Source organism: Cervus canadensis, chromosome 3 (assembly GCF_019320065.1).
Source record: "Cervus canadensis isolate Bull #8, Minnesota chromosome 3, ASM1932006v1, whole genome shotgun sequence".
Lineage (NCBI taxonomy): Eukaryota > Metazoa > Chordata > Mammalia > Artiodactyla > Cervidae > Cervus > Cervus canadensis.
In genome coordinates this window covers 42,672,278-42,691,412 of record NC_057388.1, presented here as the reverse complement: position 1 = coordinate 42,691,412, position 19,135 = coordinate 42,672,278, and the positions used below count along the sequence as shown (strand labels likewise).

At 34.5% G+C, this 19,135-nt stretch overlaps 1 protein-coding gene across 4 annotated transcripts in view; it reads left to right on the top strand.

Annotated features, from left to right (window-relative positions):
* Positions 1-19,135, top strand: part of ORC5 (origin recognition complex subunit 5) — an 84,682-nt gene that overhangs the window by 27,197 nt on the left and 38,350 nt on the right. For 3 of the 4 annotated variants that reach the window (XM_043462978.1, XM_043462979.1, XM_043462981.1), the window contains exons 9-12: positions 1,313-1,365; positions 3,321-3,433; positions 5,116-5,163; positions 11,935-12,045. In XM_043462978.1, the coding sequence (XP_043318913.1) occupies positions 1,313-1,365; positions 3,321-3,433; positions 5,116-5,163; positions 11,935-12,045 (325 nt within the window). The remainder of the gene's footprint in view (positions 1-1,312; positions 1,366-3,320; positions 3,434-5,115; positions 5,164-11,934; positions 12,046-19,135) is intronic. The other variant, XM_043462980.1, reaches the window with a different exon arrangement.

Below are 19,135 nucleotides of genomic sequence, written 5' to 3'. Positions count from 1 at the left end.
TTTTCAAGAAACTTGAGGAGAGAGGAAGTATAAGCCAAGGAAGTTTATATCCAGCCAACCTGTCATTCAGGTATCGTGGCTATAGAAAAACAGTGTTAAACTTGTAAGAACTCAGGGAACGCTATATTCATAAGCACATTCTGAAAAATCAGTGCAATGGAGATGCTTAGGGAAGCTTTAGCAAAAGGATTGACGGGCACTACATTTGATTAATTGTAGGTCAAAACTGAAAGATGGGAACAAGGGTAGAAGAATACTGTGTATATAATTACATTCTCTGACAGGATGGGAATAACACAATTACAAGGTTGAAATACGGGAAAAGAAGAGAAAGAAAAAAAGCAAAGTAGAATAAACTCATGGTTTGCTGTATAGGTAAAAGGTGACATCAGAATAGTTCAGAACTTAAAATTATTAACATAAAATTATAGAAGTCTCACACCCCATTATCCCTTTCACTTCTTTCCTAATCACATAGGTAATTTCTAATTTGTTCTCAACATCTTTCACAAGTATGTCTGTATACATATATATCACTATATATGCAATTAATATGTAATCTATAGTATGTTTAGATATAGATCATAGAAATCAGCATTGCTAATTTGATCTCCTGCTTTACTGAGGCACTCTGAAAATATTGTTCTTTATTGGGGTGTACCCATTTGTGTTTATTGATAGGAAACATATGTTTGATTATCCTTGATTGGTTTGCAGAATCTCTTATGTGATTATTTTCTGTGTCTTTTTGAAAACAAAATTGGTATTTAGGGCAGTTTGCATTTTTGTTCCAGCTGTTTACCTTTGTAATAATAGCACATATAATGCTTGTAGTTCCTTTTTTATCATATTGTGACATAAAGGGCCAGTGAGACTCTACAGCAGTGTAATAGAGAAATGACATTCTAAGCCTGGTGATATCTCCTGGTCCATTTGAAACTACTTCCCTGTAAATGACTCAGCTATTTTCCTTGCTACCTGTGACTGTCATTCACACAGGTATAATAACAATTTTTGCTAAATTAAATCAACAGTATCAGTTGGTGCTTTTTGATAACTTTATAATTGTGATCAGAAAAAGATTTTTGAAAAAATTAACATCTGGGCATTGATATATAATTTTATATTGTTCTAATATACACTAAGTGATTTTGTTGTGGTACCAACATGTGTATATTATCTGTCTTGTTTATAAGGTAATTAATGTATTTTGTCAAATCAAAACAAAATTATGTTTTTCTAGGGCTTTAAGTATAGTATATTGATTTTATATATTTTCAATCCATTATTACCCTTCCGTTTTTTTTTCCAGTTCACAATGGGAAAAGCTGCAGAAAGATGACACAGATCCAGGACAACTGAAAGGTATCACAGAAAGTGTTGAGACAGTTACCAGAGACACTTCTTCAATGATTACTCGTAATCAAGATACTAAAGTTTACACTAAAGAGCATTAGTAGTGTTATAAAAGATAGTTTACAAGCTACCATTATTTATTTATTTGCTGTATCACAGTATCTTAGTTCCCCAACCAGGGACCAAACATGGTCCCTGGCGTGAAAGCACTTAGTCCTAACTACTGGACCACCAGGAAATTCCCACAGGCTACTGTGATATTTTAAATAATGATTTAAGCTACCATGATATTCTAATTACTGATTTTCTTTTAAGCAGTACTGCAGTGTAATGGGAGGAAAGGAAGTTTGAATATCAGTTTTCTATTTTTTACATGTTGGATTAGATCATATGAAAACCAAGCAGTTTATATTTCTTTAAATGCTTGTATTAAACCAATCGATTGTATACCTCATTTTATCTCACTGTATATGTATTCCATGAGTTTTATGGAATAAAATTCAATTTTATGTTAATTTAGTTTGAGGATTACATTTCATTTGGTTATATTTTGAAAGCTTTGTGCTTTTGTTTCCTTTAAAGAAACCGTTACCTTGGGTTTATCCCAGTAGAATTATAGCTGATCCTTGAACAACATATATTTGAACTGCAGGGGTCTACTTATAACACAGATTTTTTTCAGTCAATATATTGTAAATTATTTTGGAGATATTCAGCAATTTGGAAAAACTCATGAATGAACTGCATAGCCTACAGATATCAAAAAGAAAGAAATTAAGGAAAAGTTAAGTATGTCATGAATGCATAAAATACATATAGGTATACATATACAAAATATATGTTAACGGACTGTTGACATTATCATTAAGGCTTCCAGTCAGCAATAGGCTATTAGTTAAGTTTTGGGGGAGTCGAAGTTATGTGCAGATTTTCTACTATATGAGTGGGGTGTCACAAATAGCCTCCATTATTTAAGGGTCAACTTTACTTTTATTTAGAAACAATAACAACAAAAAAAACTATCCAAAATATTTTGGGTCAGTAGCCAGTGGTGGGGAAAGTGGTATGGAAATGAGGTGATATTGAGATTCTGTTTTGGTTTTTAAATGCTTGAGATGCTCTACAAATGATTTTCAGTTGTGTGCTGTAATGAAAGAAATAGATGCAGGAGTTAAAAATCTGCAATAATTTGTCTGCTCTACTGCCTGTGTGACCTTTAGACCAACTCAGTGTCTTCATCTAAAATGGAAAGAATACCTACCATTAAATTACTGCAGATATTCAAAGATGCTTAAGTAAAGCACCTAAGTAAAACTTAAGTAAAACACATTTAAATGTGTAAAACATAAAATGTGCTTAAGTAAAACACATTTAAATGTGTCTTCCACATGCTAGATATTCAGCAAATATCAGATTCCATTTTCCCTTCCCCTAAAAATCATTGCTGCTTGACTGACTACTGTTTTATTTATCCATTCATTCTTTTGTATAAGGTACTGTAAGGATACAAAAAAACATTAAACTTATCTCCCTCAGTAAACACTGAAGGTTAGTAAGAAATATAACTTATGTTTAATTAATTCTTTATATATAAAGTTACATGGACCATAAATATATACAAAGTGAGAATTCACAGTAGAGGTAAACTTTCTGTTTTGGTGTGGTAGGGGAGCATCAGGGAACATTTAGTGGAGTGTAGCTTTGAAGGGCCTGATGGATAGGATTTAGACTTCATGTAACAGTAAGCAGAGCATATCATTATAACACATAACAGAATGAATAAAACATATCATTAATATTTGCCCCTACTGCCATCATTATCATGGCATTTTAAGGTCAGGGCACTTAAAAATCTTTTGACTACAGGACACCATAGGAAGTCAATACATAAGTGAGAAAAGATATGATACTTAAAATCTAATGGTAGCCTGTTAAATACTTCATAAAAGTATTTTGTTGTATAGGTCTTTCAGCATATACTCATGTGGAACTTCCGTACTACTCTAAATTTATCCTAATTGCTGCATACCTCGCTTCTTATAATCCAGCAAGAACTGACAAGAGGTTTTTCCTTAAGGTAATCATTTCTTTTCACTTTATTTTTGAAGAAATAGGGAATATTTTGAAATTCCTCAACTCCTATAAATTTATAAGGGAAAGAGATTAGAATAAGAGATTGGTATCCTTAGGGTTCATTCTTTAAAGATTTTGTGTTTCTTTAATCATTTATCCTTTGTTTTTCACTTCATCTTTGCCAATCAGCAATGTTAATTGAGAACTTTCTTTAGGATATTAATGAATGAGTGCCACTTTTGGGGTGGAGACGTGATGGAGCAAATGAGCTAAGAAAGATGTGTTAGTGTCTAGTAAGATTGATATGATAAATAACTTGCAGGAAGTGTTGAGGAAAGAAGGCTTCATGGAGGAGGTGGTGTTGGTTGCTGAATTTTGAAAGACAAATTAATCTGAAAATGACAGCAAAATACAGACAAGTCTTTCCTGAAGTGAATATAGATAATAAAATCCACAGGCCTTCAGAACTTTATCCATTAACAGAGCATTCCTCACACTTAACAAACTTCTAAACAGAGTTTCTTTGGAATGCATGAGCCATTTCTTCAATCACCTTCCACCTAAGGAAACACCAACTCTCTTTTTCCATAATGAACTCAGCTTTTCTTCCGCATATAATGACTTGCTCTCTTTTACCAATTCATTATGTCAAATGGGTGAAAAATATCCTTGCAACCAGATACATTTTGCTACACATCCTAGGCATGTACAGTTACAAGCTAATTAATAAAAAATTCAGTCAAACTGAACTTTCTTTCCAGATATTGGCTGCTTTTCCGTCTAACTCTCCAATCTTTTTTTACATTGGTTTCTCCATCTAGAATTCCTTCCTCTCCAATCTCTGAATGCTTGAATTCCACCTATTCATTTTTTTTCCCCCTTGAATCATTTATTCTTTATTTCTCACTTTAAGATAACAACCTAAGTGGGTGAGCTAGGTAATTTCACAGAGGAGTTCAGTAATAATTGTACATTTAAAAAAGAATAAATAGGTTTTGTTAAAAATAAGAGAGATGGGAATAATTTAAAGGGTGGTAACTCCTTTATTATTCTAAAGCTCCTATTATAGTATCATATGCTCCATACACTGTTATCTGGAACATTCAGGAGCCTTTGCATGTATATTAATTGGAAAGAAATCTTATTTTAGAATTGTATTCTTTTTGAAAAACTATGCAATTTGACTTATTAAATGTATTGTAATACATTTTTATCTATTTCCTTTTTACCTGTCTCTACCACTAGTCTTTCTTGTAAAGAGGGCAAGGACTGCCATCTATTTTTTTTCTCCACTCTTAAATCCAAGTACTTAACTAAATGCTCTCAATTTTATGTGAATTGACCACTTACTGTATAGAATGAATGAAAACTCATTAATCTTTGTAAGTCTTACTTTTATAGAAATAAATGTGCTGTAATAAATCAATATAAGTTCTTTAAGAAGTATCACTTTTATTTTAAAACCTCTTTACATGCAAAGGTAATCTTGTACACGATCAAAATCTGATTTTAAAAGTCTAAAATATGTTGATATTTTAAGGTGATATTTTAGGCAATAAATAGAATAAAATAATAAAGCCCACAATACATAAATTAGTATTGTGTGTACCATGTTTTAAACAAATTGTGCTTTCTGTTTTATGGAGTCCTATCTTTTATCTTAAAAATTATTTATCTTAATTGCAGCATCATGGGAAAATCAAGAAAACCAATTTTTTAAAGAAACACGAAAAGGTATTGTAATTTCTCTAATGAAAAAACTTATGAATTTAGGATATTATTAAAAGTAGGTAAATGCATAATTAGCCATTTGGCTATCAGAAGTTACTTGTATTGATATGGCACCATCATAATGTAATAGTATTTTATTATGTAGAATATGGTGATTGGGGAGGCACAATTCAGGTGAGCTGGTTCTAGAGATAAAAGTGAGCTGACAAAATTTTTTTCTTAGTGAGTTAATAGATGAAAAAGTTCACACTGGAATTTTCAGTTAAATATAGCATGTATTCCTCTTGTCCCCTTTGAAATACCCACAGATATGGCATTGAAGAAGTTAAAAAGGTAAAACTAAGAAGGTCTAAGCAGATCAGAGATCTGTAAAATTTGAAGTTGGCTGGTAGATAGATGTACAGGTGACTAAGCAGATCAGGGGCTTCCTGGGTTGCTCAGATGGTAAAGAATCTGCCTGCAATGCAGGAGACCAGGTTTCGACCCATGGGTCAGGAAAATCCTCTCGAGGAGAAAATGGCAATCCACTGCAATATTCTTGCCTGGAAAATTCCATGGACAGAGGAGCTTAGCTAGCGTAGTCCATGGAGTCACAAAGAGTTGGACACTACTGAGCAACTAATACACACACATAAACAGATCAGGGAAGATTGAAACGTAATGCCCCAAACAAGCTGATTTGACCTGAGGAATCTGGACAATGCTTAGGAATTAGAAGCAATATGCACCTTTGGAGGTACGGTTGTGGGACAAGATTGAAATTGGTGAAAGGAGCATTTAGTCTGTTCAGATCTCTCTGTGACTTTTCTTGACAGAAACTAGAGGAGTTTGAACTATAGACAGCACTTATAGAAGCTGAGAGTTTTGTTTCTCTTTTATTGTTAAAAACCATTTTACTTAGCTTACACTTCTGAATTGAGGACATTGTTTTACTGTCTTTGCTGCTGCTGCTAAAAAAAAAAAAAAAGCACTTGCTGTGAATCTGTTATTCCTGTGTTATTCTTGTTTTCTCTGGGTGCTTTCAAGTTCTCTTTTCCTTTTACTTTAGGGTTCTTTGAGTTTTCACTGTGATATATCTGGTATTGAATTTCTTTTTACTTGGCATTAATTTGCTTCCTGTTTGAAATAATGATGCCTTTTTAATTCTAGTAAAGTCTGTTGGGGTCCTTTAATGGACCGGAACCTTGTGGTACGGAGTTGACGATAAGAAAGTGAAAGAGAGAAAGAGGCTGATATCCCTTGGTTTACGCAGAGGACCAATAAAGTCCTTGACACAGGACTTACATCGCTCACGAAGGCACCAGGCGCCCTCTCGAGGGGGTCTTAGAAACCTGGGCAGAAAAGTGAGCATGACGGGTCTCCACGCTCCAGAGAGTCAGCCAGAAAGAGAGAGAGAGAGAGAGAGAGAGAGAGAGAGAGAGAGACAAAAAAGACCCGGGGACCTAAGCTCTGATGAAGCAAAGGTGCTTTAATGATTTTCCTATGAGTATATATAGGCTGTGGTACAAGAAACTTCTTTCGGGAATGATAGAGATCAGAAAACCAAACATACAGCAACTGTTACCAAGGGAACAAGGGGTAATGTTAGTCACAAGGTCAGGACACAATCCATATCTCAAGAAAGGGGAACGAGACTAAGCAGTTTTGTCCTAAAGAGAATGTTTACTAAAGGAGACCCAAGCCTGCCTCACACAATGACCTCAGTCCCTGGGAGCAGCGTGCTGTTCTGCTTGAAGAGGGACAAAGGACTCATGAGAGACAGCACGTAGGAATCCTCCCGTCAAACATTCCCTGACAAAGTCTTAGTCATTAACTTTTCAAATATTGCCTCTCCTCCATTCTCTCCTGGAATAGGAAATGGCAACCCACTCTAGTATTCTTACCTGGAAAATCCCATGGACAAAGGCGTCTGGTGTGCTACAGTCGTGAGGTCACAGAGAGTCAGACATGACAGAGCATGCACAAACACACAAGTTTCCATTCTCTCTAGCATGTCTTGCTGAGACACTAAAGTATCAGTGTCAGTCTAATTCTACATTTTCTATTTTTGCTGACCTGTGCACATAATATCCTGCTTCCTGAGTATTTTATTATTTTTGGTTGTTGGCTTAATTTAAATGTTGGCATTCTTGAGGCCTGGGGTGTGTTCCTTTAGGCAAATTTTACGTCTGCTTCTATGCAAGCACTTAGAAACACCAGTAACTTGGGATCATTTTAAATTTAGTTCTCTGCCTGGGTGCTTTCAGACCACAAAGATACTGTGAATTCTGCCTCCACATCAGAATTATCTCTGGCTTCTAGTTAAAAGTCTCAAGGAAGACTTTTCTCCTCCATTCACGCAGAGCTAGAGTTTGGCAGGCAAATTTCCTTATCAAATCCATTTGCTTGGCATGGAAAGACTTTTCTAATTCGCCCTTTCACTGAGACATCTCTGATTATGCTCTCTGCTATAGGGAGATGATTGATTTTGTACCCTCTTTCTTACACGTGTAGATGCTTTGGGTCATAAAGGATTATTAGGAGAAGGGAGTACTTCTGGCTGAGATAGTGAGGGAAGGATTTGTAGTAGGGCTTGCATTTTGAGTGGGCACTCAAGAATGGTGAGGATTAGATATTCAGAGATGATACTCTGATTGAAGAAATACCAAGAAGTACAGGTGAGAAAGTATAGGATTTATAAATGACATAATGAAATACAGTTGGCTGTAGTATATGGTGAGTTTGAGAGAAATCAGTTGAGGCCAGATTGTGGAAGAATTTCCTCACTCAGCAGTTAAGGGAAGAAAGCTCATCTTATTCTCTGTATCTCAGTACTTGGTGGTAATTGGTGCATGTTTATTGCACAAATGAATAAATTGTATGAATGAATGAAGAAAATCAAAGAATGAACATAGAGCTAAGAGATTTTAGGCCTTACTCTTTAGACAGAAAATTATTTAAGAATGTTGAGGAGGGAGATATATGAATGCTGATCAGAGAGAACTGTGAAAGAGCTTGCACTTTAGACCATCCTTGTGAAATGAATGGATTTGTACAAGTCTAGGAAGATAGACTTGATGGGGAGGGAGCTGTATGAGCGAAGACATTGTGAGGGTGTTTTTAGTTCTAGGTGAATGATAGTTCGATATTCTTATAGATTTGATTTTTGAAGTAGCCTCTTTGGTTCATGTCATTTAAAAATCTGAACTAACTTACTGAAATCTGTATACACTTAGTAGTTCCTTTTTATTTTTGTTGCCTCTCCTCTTGAAATCTTATTGAATGCTTACTTTATGCCAAGCATTCTGCTAGAGGCTATAGACAAAGTGGAGAACAAAAGAACCATTGTCTCTGCTCTCATGAAGCTTTCAATTTAATCAAGGGATCAAACATTAAAAGCAAACCATATGAGCTCAATTCTGTTTCCTTATTTAAATTAAAGGATATTTGATTTAATCTTAAAAAAAAAAAGCAAACCATACAAATAATTATCATTAACAGTTGTTTTAAATCTGTTGTGTTTCTTCACTTGTATTTTTCTCTATGTACCTTCATTTTTTTAAGATGTACTCATTTTTCTAAGATTTTACTTTTCAATTCAACTAATGCATGTATGTGATACCAGGTTATTTGCCAGTTAGTTTATATGGAAAAGCAACATTTTTCCTTTCCTCATTCATAGTTCTGTTCCCCTCAATTAAACTTCTTTTCATTGCTCCTAGTTTTAGTATTTTCTGGTATAAATATCTGTAACTCCAAGTTTATGTTCCAGGCTCTATTTTTCTTAGTTTGACTTGATACCAATTTTGATTCCATTTTATCTCCTCAAACATTTATTTTATTTGGTTTCCTTTTTCACCTGTTTCTTCTATTCGTACAGATCTTCATTCTCTAATGAGCTGTGGTGAATCTGTGGTGAGGTATTTCTCACACTTTGACTTTCTCTGTAGGTGGGAAGCCAATTTGCGTTTATAGAACACAAAATCAGTTCTGTGAAGAAGATAAATGTCATATGCCCTGAAGGGCACTGGAACACTTTAATTTTAAATTGGAAATGTGTGGAAATGTGTTTTCTAATCATAAAATAAGTGAAAATTAGAAAAGTTTTGGTGGCATTTTGCAGTGTGATTCTCAGCTTGAATTGCCTCCTACTTTACTCCCAACACTTCAGGAATTTGATAATTTTTACTATTTTCAAGTCACTTCTAAGTGTTAATGAGGACAGGGACACCAGTTCCATTTAGATAGCTCAACTTTTACCTTTATTTTTTTCTTTCTTCCCTCTAACATAATTTCATTCATTATCCTTTCATCCATTCATTTTTTAAACTAAAAATCCCAAGTACTAGGGATGAGAAAGGTAAATAAAACATCTGTTTTCGAGGCATTTGTGTGGAAAAGGAAAAATGTAAATAAGTATATCATGATAATAATAATAAAAGTTGTTGAGCACTGTAAGCCAAACACTGTAGACTCTGTGTATGACCTTACTTAATTCTCAAAATTAGTTAATGAATGTAGTTACTATCATTATCCTCATTTTCTAGATGATTAAGTTGAATATTAAAGAGAAATTTAGTAACTTGCCTGAGATTATATAGTTAATATCATTAGTACCAGTATCCAGTTCCTGGACTTTCTGAATCCAAAGCCCGCTGTGATGTTTGATATACTGTTCTAGCACTCATACAACTGACAAATGATTATTATCTAGGATTTTTAAAGACTCATACAAACAAATGAGAAAAAGGCAAAGGTCCAGTAAATAAATGGGTAAGTGATACAAAAAGGAACTTGAAGTATCTTATAAACATGACACAGTTATCACCCTCATTGACTAATGAAAGAAGTGCAACTTTTAAATATATAATTTATTATTTATTTACTTATTTATTTTTGGCTGCACTAGGTCTTCGTTGCTGTGTGTGTGATTTCTGTAATCTCAGTGAGCGGGAGCCACTTTATAGTTGCAGTGCATGGGTTTATCATTGCAGTGGCTTCTCTTGTTGTGGAACATAGGCTGTAGGATGCCCGGGCTTAAGTAGTTGAGGCACAAGGGCTTAGTTACCCTGTGGCATGAGGAATCTTCCCAGACCAGGGATGGAACCTGTATCCCCTGCATTGGCAGGCGGGTTCTTAACCAGTGGACCACCAAGGAAGTCCCAAGAAATGCAACTTTAAGGAACACTGGGGTATTATTTTATACTCTTAATATTAGCAAAACTATAAAAGAGTCTGTATGACTCCAAGTGTTGGGTGATGGTGTGGAAAAATAAGAGCCTGTAAATTCTGCAGTTTGATCATATCAAAGTCAATATTTGAATGTACTTTGCATTGATCGGAATAGGCTGGGTAGTATGTAGTGACAAACTCTAACCCTCATTGGCACCCAAAGCTGGTGCTCTGTGACATGGGACAGGGTGGGGAGGGAGGTAGGAAAGGGGTTCAGGATGGAGGGGACACATGTATACCTTTGGCCAATTCATATTGATGTATGGCAAAAACCATCATTATATCATAAAGTAATTATCCTCCAGTTGAACAAACTGAAAAAAAAAGAAAAGGAATACTAGAGTGGGTTGCTATTTCCTTCTCCAGGGACTCTTCCTGACCCATGGTTTGAACCCTCATCTCTTGCATTGGCAGGCAAATTCCTTGCCACTGAGCTACCAGGGAAGCCCACATATATAGTAGTAGTTTTAAAATTGTCATGAAAATGATAAAAATACCAAATTCTGGAGAACAATTCCTTCTCAAGAGGGGAGGGAGAATGAGGTAAGGACAGGGTGCAGGGGTCTTCAGTTTGTAACGTGATCAAATGCTTTTTTTGTACAAATTGCATAATATTTGGATGTGGTTGAAATTGGGTGGTGGGTACACTGGTATATTTTCTAAATGTTTGAAGTGTTTAACAAGAAAAGAACATAAACTTTAAGACCTGGAAAATGATTTCTAAACTATCTTTTAGATATAAGTAGCTGGTATAAATTACTTTTTTTGTAATTCTGAGTAGGTTTTTTTTTTTTAACTTATTATTTTAAAGAAATGGTTAATCCCATGCATGTAAATAAAGCTTCCCATTTATTTGCCCTTGCTCATATAGAGTACTTAAGTCCTTACAGTTAACTAAAATTATCTGATAGAATTATCTAATCTAGTCTAATTATCTATAGACTCTTGATCACTGCAGTTTTCCAGTAAGAAATAATTGTACTATTGACTCTGTAGACCAGTATGAATGTTTTACAGTCTTAAAATTTTTTAATAAATTTTACATTGTTTCAAACTGACAGCTTATGCACATCCTATGAAACACTGCATTCATTTTCTAAGCTTGTATTTACTATAACTCATCTTTTCAGAACAGTTAATGTTGAACAAATACATTTTTCAGGAAGTGGCACAAAGAGGAGTGGTGAGGAGTTAGTAGTAAATTATAGTCTAGGGGTTAGGGCCTAGACCCTACTTTTGATTGTGCACTATCTTGACAAATGACTTGGCTAAATCACTTAATATCTGGTTACAGCAGCAAAATAGGGGTGATGTTTGGAACTACACTGGATGACTTGTGAATTCTTTAATGTTTGTTGATGCTAAGTCAGAACATCTTGAAGACAGCATTGAAAAATAAATCATTATCATGTCAGGTAAAATTTTAACTTGGAGACTGCCAGTTAAATTTCTTAGCCTCTGTGGGGAACTGTGTACAGTATAATTATGTTGTTATTGGGAATTTATAATACAGAAAGCAAGTGTTCTGCTGTAAGAGGAAATCCATGCTCTTTTTTCTTATAGACAAGCAATCATCTCCTCGGACCAAAACCATTTCCATTAGACAGATTATTAGCGATATTATATAGTATTGTGGACAGCAGAGTTGCTCCAACAGCAAATATCTTCTCCCAGGTAAGCTTAATGATAGGCTCTTACATATTTTCTTTATGTTTATGGAATTCTTCAGGTAGCGTGTCAGTAGAGTTCCAGACATTTAGATATTTGGTCTGCATATCTTAATACTATAAAATGAACAATGTCCTTGGTAAGTAATTGAAATTCAAAATATACTGTCTTTGAGGGTATCACTGAATTTGCATATACTTAAGGTATAACTGATGACAGAAACAGCTTGATGATTCTAGGCTTTTTCTTTTTTTAATAAATTTAATAATGATTATCTTGCTGATTAAAAAGTGACTTCATGACTGTTGAATTATAATATAGAAATGCAACGAACAAGTTTAAGAAATGTATTTGTAAGAAAATGATCTATAATATTCTTATTCCTCATATGTATACTTTGCAAGTTGACAATATGTATTTTTATGAAAAGTGATAGTTTCCAAAATGATTAAGTTCTCAAACTTTTCACTAGATGGCAGCAGTAGCATAAAAATAGGAAACATGATGTTTACAAAGTAGTTAAGCTTCTTTTTTTTTTTTTCTTTTGATAACGTTTAATAAAAACCTATTCATTGAAAATATAGTCACAGACTTTTCCTGTGGCTCAGTGGTAAAGAATCCACCTGCGAATGCAGGAAACAGGTTCAGTCCCTGGTCGGGATAGGTTCTTTTTGCTCCGGAACAACTAAGCACGCATGTCACAGCTATTGAGCCTGTGCCCTGGAGCCTGGGAGCCGCAGCTGCTGAAGCCTGCACCGTAGGGCCCGTGCTCTGCAGTAAGAGAAGCCACTGTGATGAGAAGCCCGCACGCTGTAACTGTAGAGCAGCCCCCGGTTGGTGTATCTAGAGAAAAGCCCGCATGGCAGCAAAGACCCAGCACAGCCAAAAGTAAATAAAATAATTTTAAAAAATACAAAGAGTCACAATAGATCTCTTAAATGGTTCAGAAAAACAATACTTAGCACATGGTGTGAATGGATAGAGGAAAAGACAAAATGATGGCACTAGTATTTACGGAAAAGCAGTGTCACCTCAGATGTTTCAGTTAGCATTTTGTTTTATGTATGTTTTTAGGTTGAAAACATGTAAATAACAGCATTTACATTTGAATTTACTGCAAATAAATATGGTTCGTGAATAGATGTTAGATTTTATAATCTAATGCATGATGGTAACCTTTAATGTTTCATTTAAAGAGGTCTGGTGACCAAAAATAGGTATATTCTCACTGTGCTCAGCACACTGATAATTTTTACGTAAGTCAGCTTTATAGAAAATTGTATATACATTTATTACATTTTTGGTTTAAGTTATATAAATAGCTAGATGGGTAGGTGTATGGTTGCCCTAATGTTGATAATTTAAAAAATCTAATTCAGTTTTAATATGTATTACAGGAATTTTTTGTGATATATATGTATATGTTTATTATACATGTAAATGCTTTGTCTGAAATTAGTTTTTAGTCAAATTGTACATTTTATTAATAGCTTTCTACATATACTACTTGATGATCTTTATTGTAAGGAATTTAGCCTCAAGAGGTGAAATGACTTTCTCATTATGACTAAGTGAGTAAATCTTCAAGAATTAAAGCCTAGAGAAGTGAAGTGCAGTGCTTCTAAACAGAGCAGAAAGATGTTTGCATCATGTATGATTATTAACACTTCTTAGGTGCCCCAAAATTACTTTTGTGGGAGACACATATAAGGATGATAAATGGGAGTTTCTTTCTTTCAGATACCTTATATTTTAGGGGGATAAAAAAACATGTACATAAAAGTAGTATTGTAAGGCTGTGAGTGAATGCTAGATGGTACTGCTGCAATGTTTACAGTAAAAAGAGGTCACTTCTGGATTGGACAAGAGGAGAGAACTTGAAGGCATCACAGTAAAGGCAAAAAATGGAGCTAGGCTAATGAGAAGGATTTTTTTTTTAAATACTGCTATTTCTAATTTATATAAATGATATGTGTTTGTTGTACAAAAATGCGTAAATAAAAAAAGAAAAATAATAATAGAATTAGCTGACACCTTATATCCAATGAATAGGATTTATAGAACTTTTAAGAGGGAGGACAATATGACCAAAGTGTGGGACTAGGAGAAAAAAACAAGACACACTTGTGTGAGGCGAACGTGATAACCATTACACTAGAGAAACGTGGCCTGTAAGACACACATTTGTGAAGTGTCACACCCGATGAGTTGAGAATAAGTGGGATTATACAGTAGCCCCACTACTAAAATTACAGCTATTTTAGTTGTGATTTTAGTTGTGATGTAGTAGTAAGTAATTTTAGTTGTGATGTAGTAAGTAATACTGCCACTACCACACGTCACACCTTACATATTTACCTAACATTGGTAGAGCATTTCCTAGCAGCAGATGTAGGTTTATAGGGATGGACAATCAAAACAATGATAGGCTGCTGATTTAGGGATCTACTAGCTACTCTGAGACTTCTATAGGTGAACAATGTCACCGGTCTTTGCTTTCAGTAATGTCTATAATGTTGTACTTAAGCAATTAAGCACAAAATCTTTGTGTTTTAATGAAGCAAAATTCTTTTCAACTTTAACGACCTCAGCCTTTTCATTCTTTATCTCTTCTAGTTAGCAGTTATCAAAATGATAAATTTTGTATATTTAAAATACTGCTTTAAATGAATTTATGTTTATTTGATGAAAAATCATTTAGGACTTGATCTCAGTGATTCCATTTGGGATACAAAGGTTGGAGGAGATGGTACAAAGGAATAGATATCCATAGGTTCTGCATCCGTAGTGTCAGCCAACCACAGATTGAAAAAAATCCAGAAAATTCCAAAAAGCAAAACTTGAATTTGCTTCACTGGCAACTATTTACATAGCATTTACAACTATTTAATAGCATTTACATTGTAATAGGTACTAAAGATAACCTAGAAAAGGTTTAAAGTGTGTGGGAGGATGTAACTAGGTTATACACAAACACTATGCTCTTTTATATAAGGTACTTGAGCACCCTCAGATTTTGGTATGGAGAGCTGGCGGGTGGTGTCCTGGAACCAATCCCCAGGATGTTGAAGGGTGACTATATAACTGATTCTAGGAAGTTTATGTTTACTTTTGTTCGGTCAATAGAATAAGAAAATTAAAAAAAAATATATCATCTTTAAGAACAAAATGTGGCAGAAATTGCATCCAAAAGAAAGGTACGTCTCCCATGTACCTTGTATTTTTTTCTCCCCATTTTCTCTCACTGACTTGTTTTTTCTCCTTTTACTTATCCATCAAAACTATACTGTTTGCCCATAGGAATGACAATTTGTCTTTAACTTTTAAGTGCAAAACAAAACTAGGACATTTGTATTGGAAGTACTTACTTGATATGAACACTAGATGGCAATATTGTTGCATTGTAGCTGTAAGATGAGCAGGAAAATCTAGTTTTTACTTGTTAATATTGCCTTTGATATTTAGAGAGAGCTGTTTGTTAATTTGATACATTGGTTTATTTGAAGAAAAAAAATCCTGAAGATATTTACTGTTACATGAGCACAATCACACTTCTACTCTTTCATTAAAATGAAATAAAAATGGTAAGGAATTGTGTTGCATGAATATTTTCTACTGAAAACTAAATTGCTTTTTATTGGTTATCTTATGTCTGTATGAGATAGTAAAATATTATTTTTCTATTCATTTTGTCTGCCTATAACTGTTTTAAGGATTTGTTTTGTAGTAATTATTTTAGGTTATGCTTTTAATTTATCTTTTTAAATCTTTTTTGTCTTTTTTTTATCTTGGAGAAAAAAATGAAAATTTGTTTGGAAGCTTGAATGATTTATTTCACTGTTTTGATATTTCTGTGTCTTCTCTTATTCAACCTTGCCTACTCCCTCATAATCTTACAGTTAGGTGAAAGCAGTAGAAGTATGGTTCTTTAAGATTGTCAGATATATCACTTATTATAAATTATTAAGCCATATCACTTTATCTTTTCCCAGAGGATAGAATTGCTGAAGAATTTATTTCTGAAATTATTGATACAGGTTTCGAAAATTAAATTAAAAGGAAAATTATCTTTAAAAAATTAAGGACATTCAATTACACATATACTTATATCACATTATTATTGATCTTATTTAATCAGTTAGCATTTTGAAAAATTACTTTCGAAGGTAGTTACTGTAATTTCTACAGTTTGGGAGTTTTAAAATAATAACTCGTTTCTTTAATTAATTATAAGAAACAGTGCACTGTGAATTAATTTCTAGGAAGATAAGAAAAGGAGCATAATTCTTGTTATACATAGTTTACTAAGAAAAATTTTAAGTTAAAATATCCTTATAAATTTATTTTCATTTCAAAGAGTATAAATAAGGAGCATTTTGGAGCCAAGGGTAGTAATGTGTAGAATATTTTTTCAAAAATATGCATTTCCATTCCTATTTTCTTTTGAACTCAGATGATACTGTATATTGGAATACATTTGCACTTATCAGTTCAGTCATTCAGCCCTGTCCAACTCTTTGCAACCCAGGAACTGTAGCACACCAGGCCTCCCTGTCCATCACCAACTCCTGGAGCTTACTCAAACTCATGTCCATTGAGTGGGGGATGCCATCCAACCATCTCATCCTCTGTCGTCCCCTTCTCCTCCTGTCTTCAATCTTTCCCAGCATCAGGGTCTTTTCCAGTGAGTCAGTTCTTCACATCAGGTGGCCATAGTATTGGAGTTTCAGCTTCAGCATCAGCCCTTGCAATGGATATTCAGGACTGATTTCCTTTAGGATGGACTGTTTGGATCTCCTTGCTGTCCAAGGGACTCTCAAGAGTCTTCTTCAACACCACATTTCAAAAGCATCAGTTCTTGGGCGCTCAGCTTTCTTTATAGTCCAACTCTCACATCCATACATGACTACTGGAAAAACCGTAGCTTTGACTAGATGGATCTTTGTTGGCAAAGTAATGTCTCTGCTTATGCTGTCTAGGTTGGTCATAGCTTTTTTTCTAAGGAGCAAGTGTCTTTTAATTTCATGGCTGCAGTCACCATCTGCATTGACTTTGGAGCCCAAAAAAATAAAGGCTTTCACTGTTTCCCCATCTATTTGCCATGAAGTGATGGGACCAGATGCCAGGATCTTAGTTTTTTGAATGTTGAGTTTTAAGCCAACTTTTCCACTCTCCTCTTTCACTTTCATCAACAGGCTCTTTAGTTTTTTGTTGCTCTCTGCCATAAGGGTGGTGTCATCTGCATATCTGAGGTTATTGATATTTCTCCCAGCAATCTTGATTCCATCATGTGCTTCATCCAGTCCAGCATTTCTTATGATGTACTCTGCATATAAGTTAAATAAGGAGCGTGACAAAAAAAAAAAAAAAAAATTAAAAAAAAAAAAAAAAAAAGGAGCGTGACAATATACAGCCTTGACGTACTCCTTTTCCTATTTGGAACCAGTCTGTTCCATGTCTAGTTCTAATTGTTGCTTCTTGACCTGCATATAGATTTCTCAAGAGGCAGGTCAGGTGGTCTGGAATTCCCATCTCTTGAAGAATTTTCCAGTTTCTTGTGATCTACACAGTCAAAGGCTTTGGCGTAGTCAGTAAAGCAGAAGTTGATGTTTTTCTGGAACTCTCTTGCTTTTTCTGTGATCCAGTGGCCGTTGACAATTTAATCTCTGTTTCCTCTGCCTTTTCTAAATCCAGTTTGAAAATACGGAAATTCACGGTTCACATAGTGTTGAAGCCTGGCTTGGAGAATTTTGAGCATTACTTTGCTAGCGTGTGAAATGAGTGCAGTCATGCAGTAGTTTGAGCATTCTTTGACATTGCCTTTGGGATTGGAATAAAACCTGACCTTTTCCAGTTCTGTGGCCACTGCTGACTTTTCTAAATTTGCTGACGTATTGAGTGCAGCATTTTCACAGCACCATCTTTTAGGATTTGAAATAGCTCAACTGGAATTCCATCACCTCCACTAGCTTTGTTCATAGTGATGCTTCTTAAGGCCCACTTGACTTCGCGTTCCAGGTGTGAGTGATCACACCATCATGATTATCTGGGTCATTAAGATCTTTTTTGTATAGTTCTTCTGTGTATTCTTGCCACCTTTCCTTAATATCTTCTGCTTCTGTTAGGCCATACCACTTCTGTCCTTTATTGAGCCCATCTTTGCATGAAATATTCTCTTGGTATCTCTAATTTTCTTGAAGAGATCGCTAGTCTTTTCCATTCTATTGTTTTCCTCTGTTTCTTTGCTTTGGTCACTGAGGAAGGCTTTCTTATCTCTCCTTGCTATTCTTTGGAACTCTGCATTCAAATGAGTATATCTTTCCTTTTCTCCTTTGCCTTTTGCATTTTTCTTTTCTCAGCTATTTGTCAGGCCTTCTCAGACAACCATTTTGCCTTTTTGCATTTCTTTTTCTTGGGGATAGTCTTGATCACTGCCTCTTGTACAATGTCATGTTTGGACTTAGGTTTAGTTGTAAATCAGCTTGATTTTTTCCCCCAAGTATTGCATTAATTGTAGCATTTAGTTATTAACCATCTGTATTTTGCTCATTTACATGTTGGTTTATTGATATAGGACATATATAAGCTATTTTGGTAATTTTGAAATGAATTTATCATTAATCAGAAAGCAAAATGATTTAATTGTTTTATGGATGGAGAGTTTTTGAAGCGGGTGCTTCATCTCTAATTTACCATAGCTGTAGGACTTTTTTTTGCTAATAATTGTAGGTAAGGTTGCATTTATTTATTCAACCAAAAACCAATGTTTGGCATTTTTCTTCAATTATAGGTAGATGTATAGAACATATATAATTTTTCATTTCAGTGATGGGATTTTGACCATATTTATTTGATTAAAAATGTTTAGATATAATTTAATTCAAATTTCAAAGTCAATATTTGATCTTTTTTCACTAGTTGGAATTAAAAATTTCTTTCTCTGCTTAAAATTTTATTTAACAGATTTTTTTAAGGGCTTATCATGTTTCACACTCTGTGTTATATAAAGAGATTACAGAAGTCAAGCAAATGCAGTGCTTGCCCTCAAGGACCTTATAATCAGCCTGTGGCTTCCTCTGCCATTCATTAGTATCGT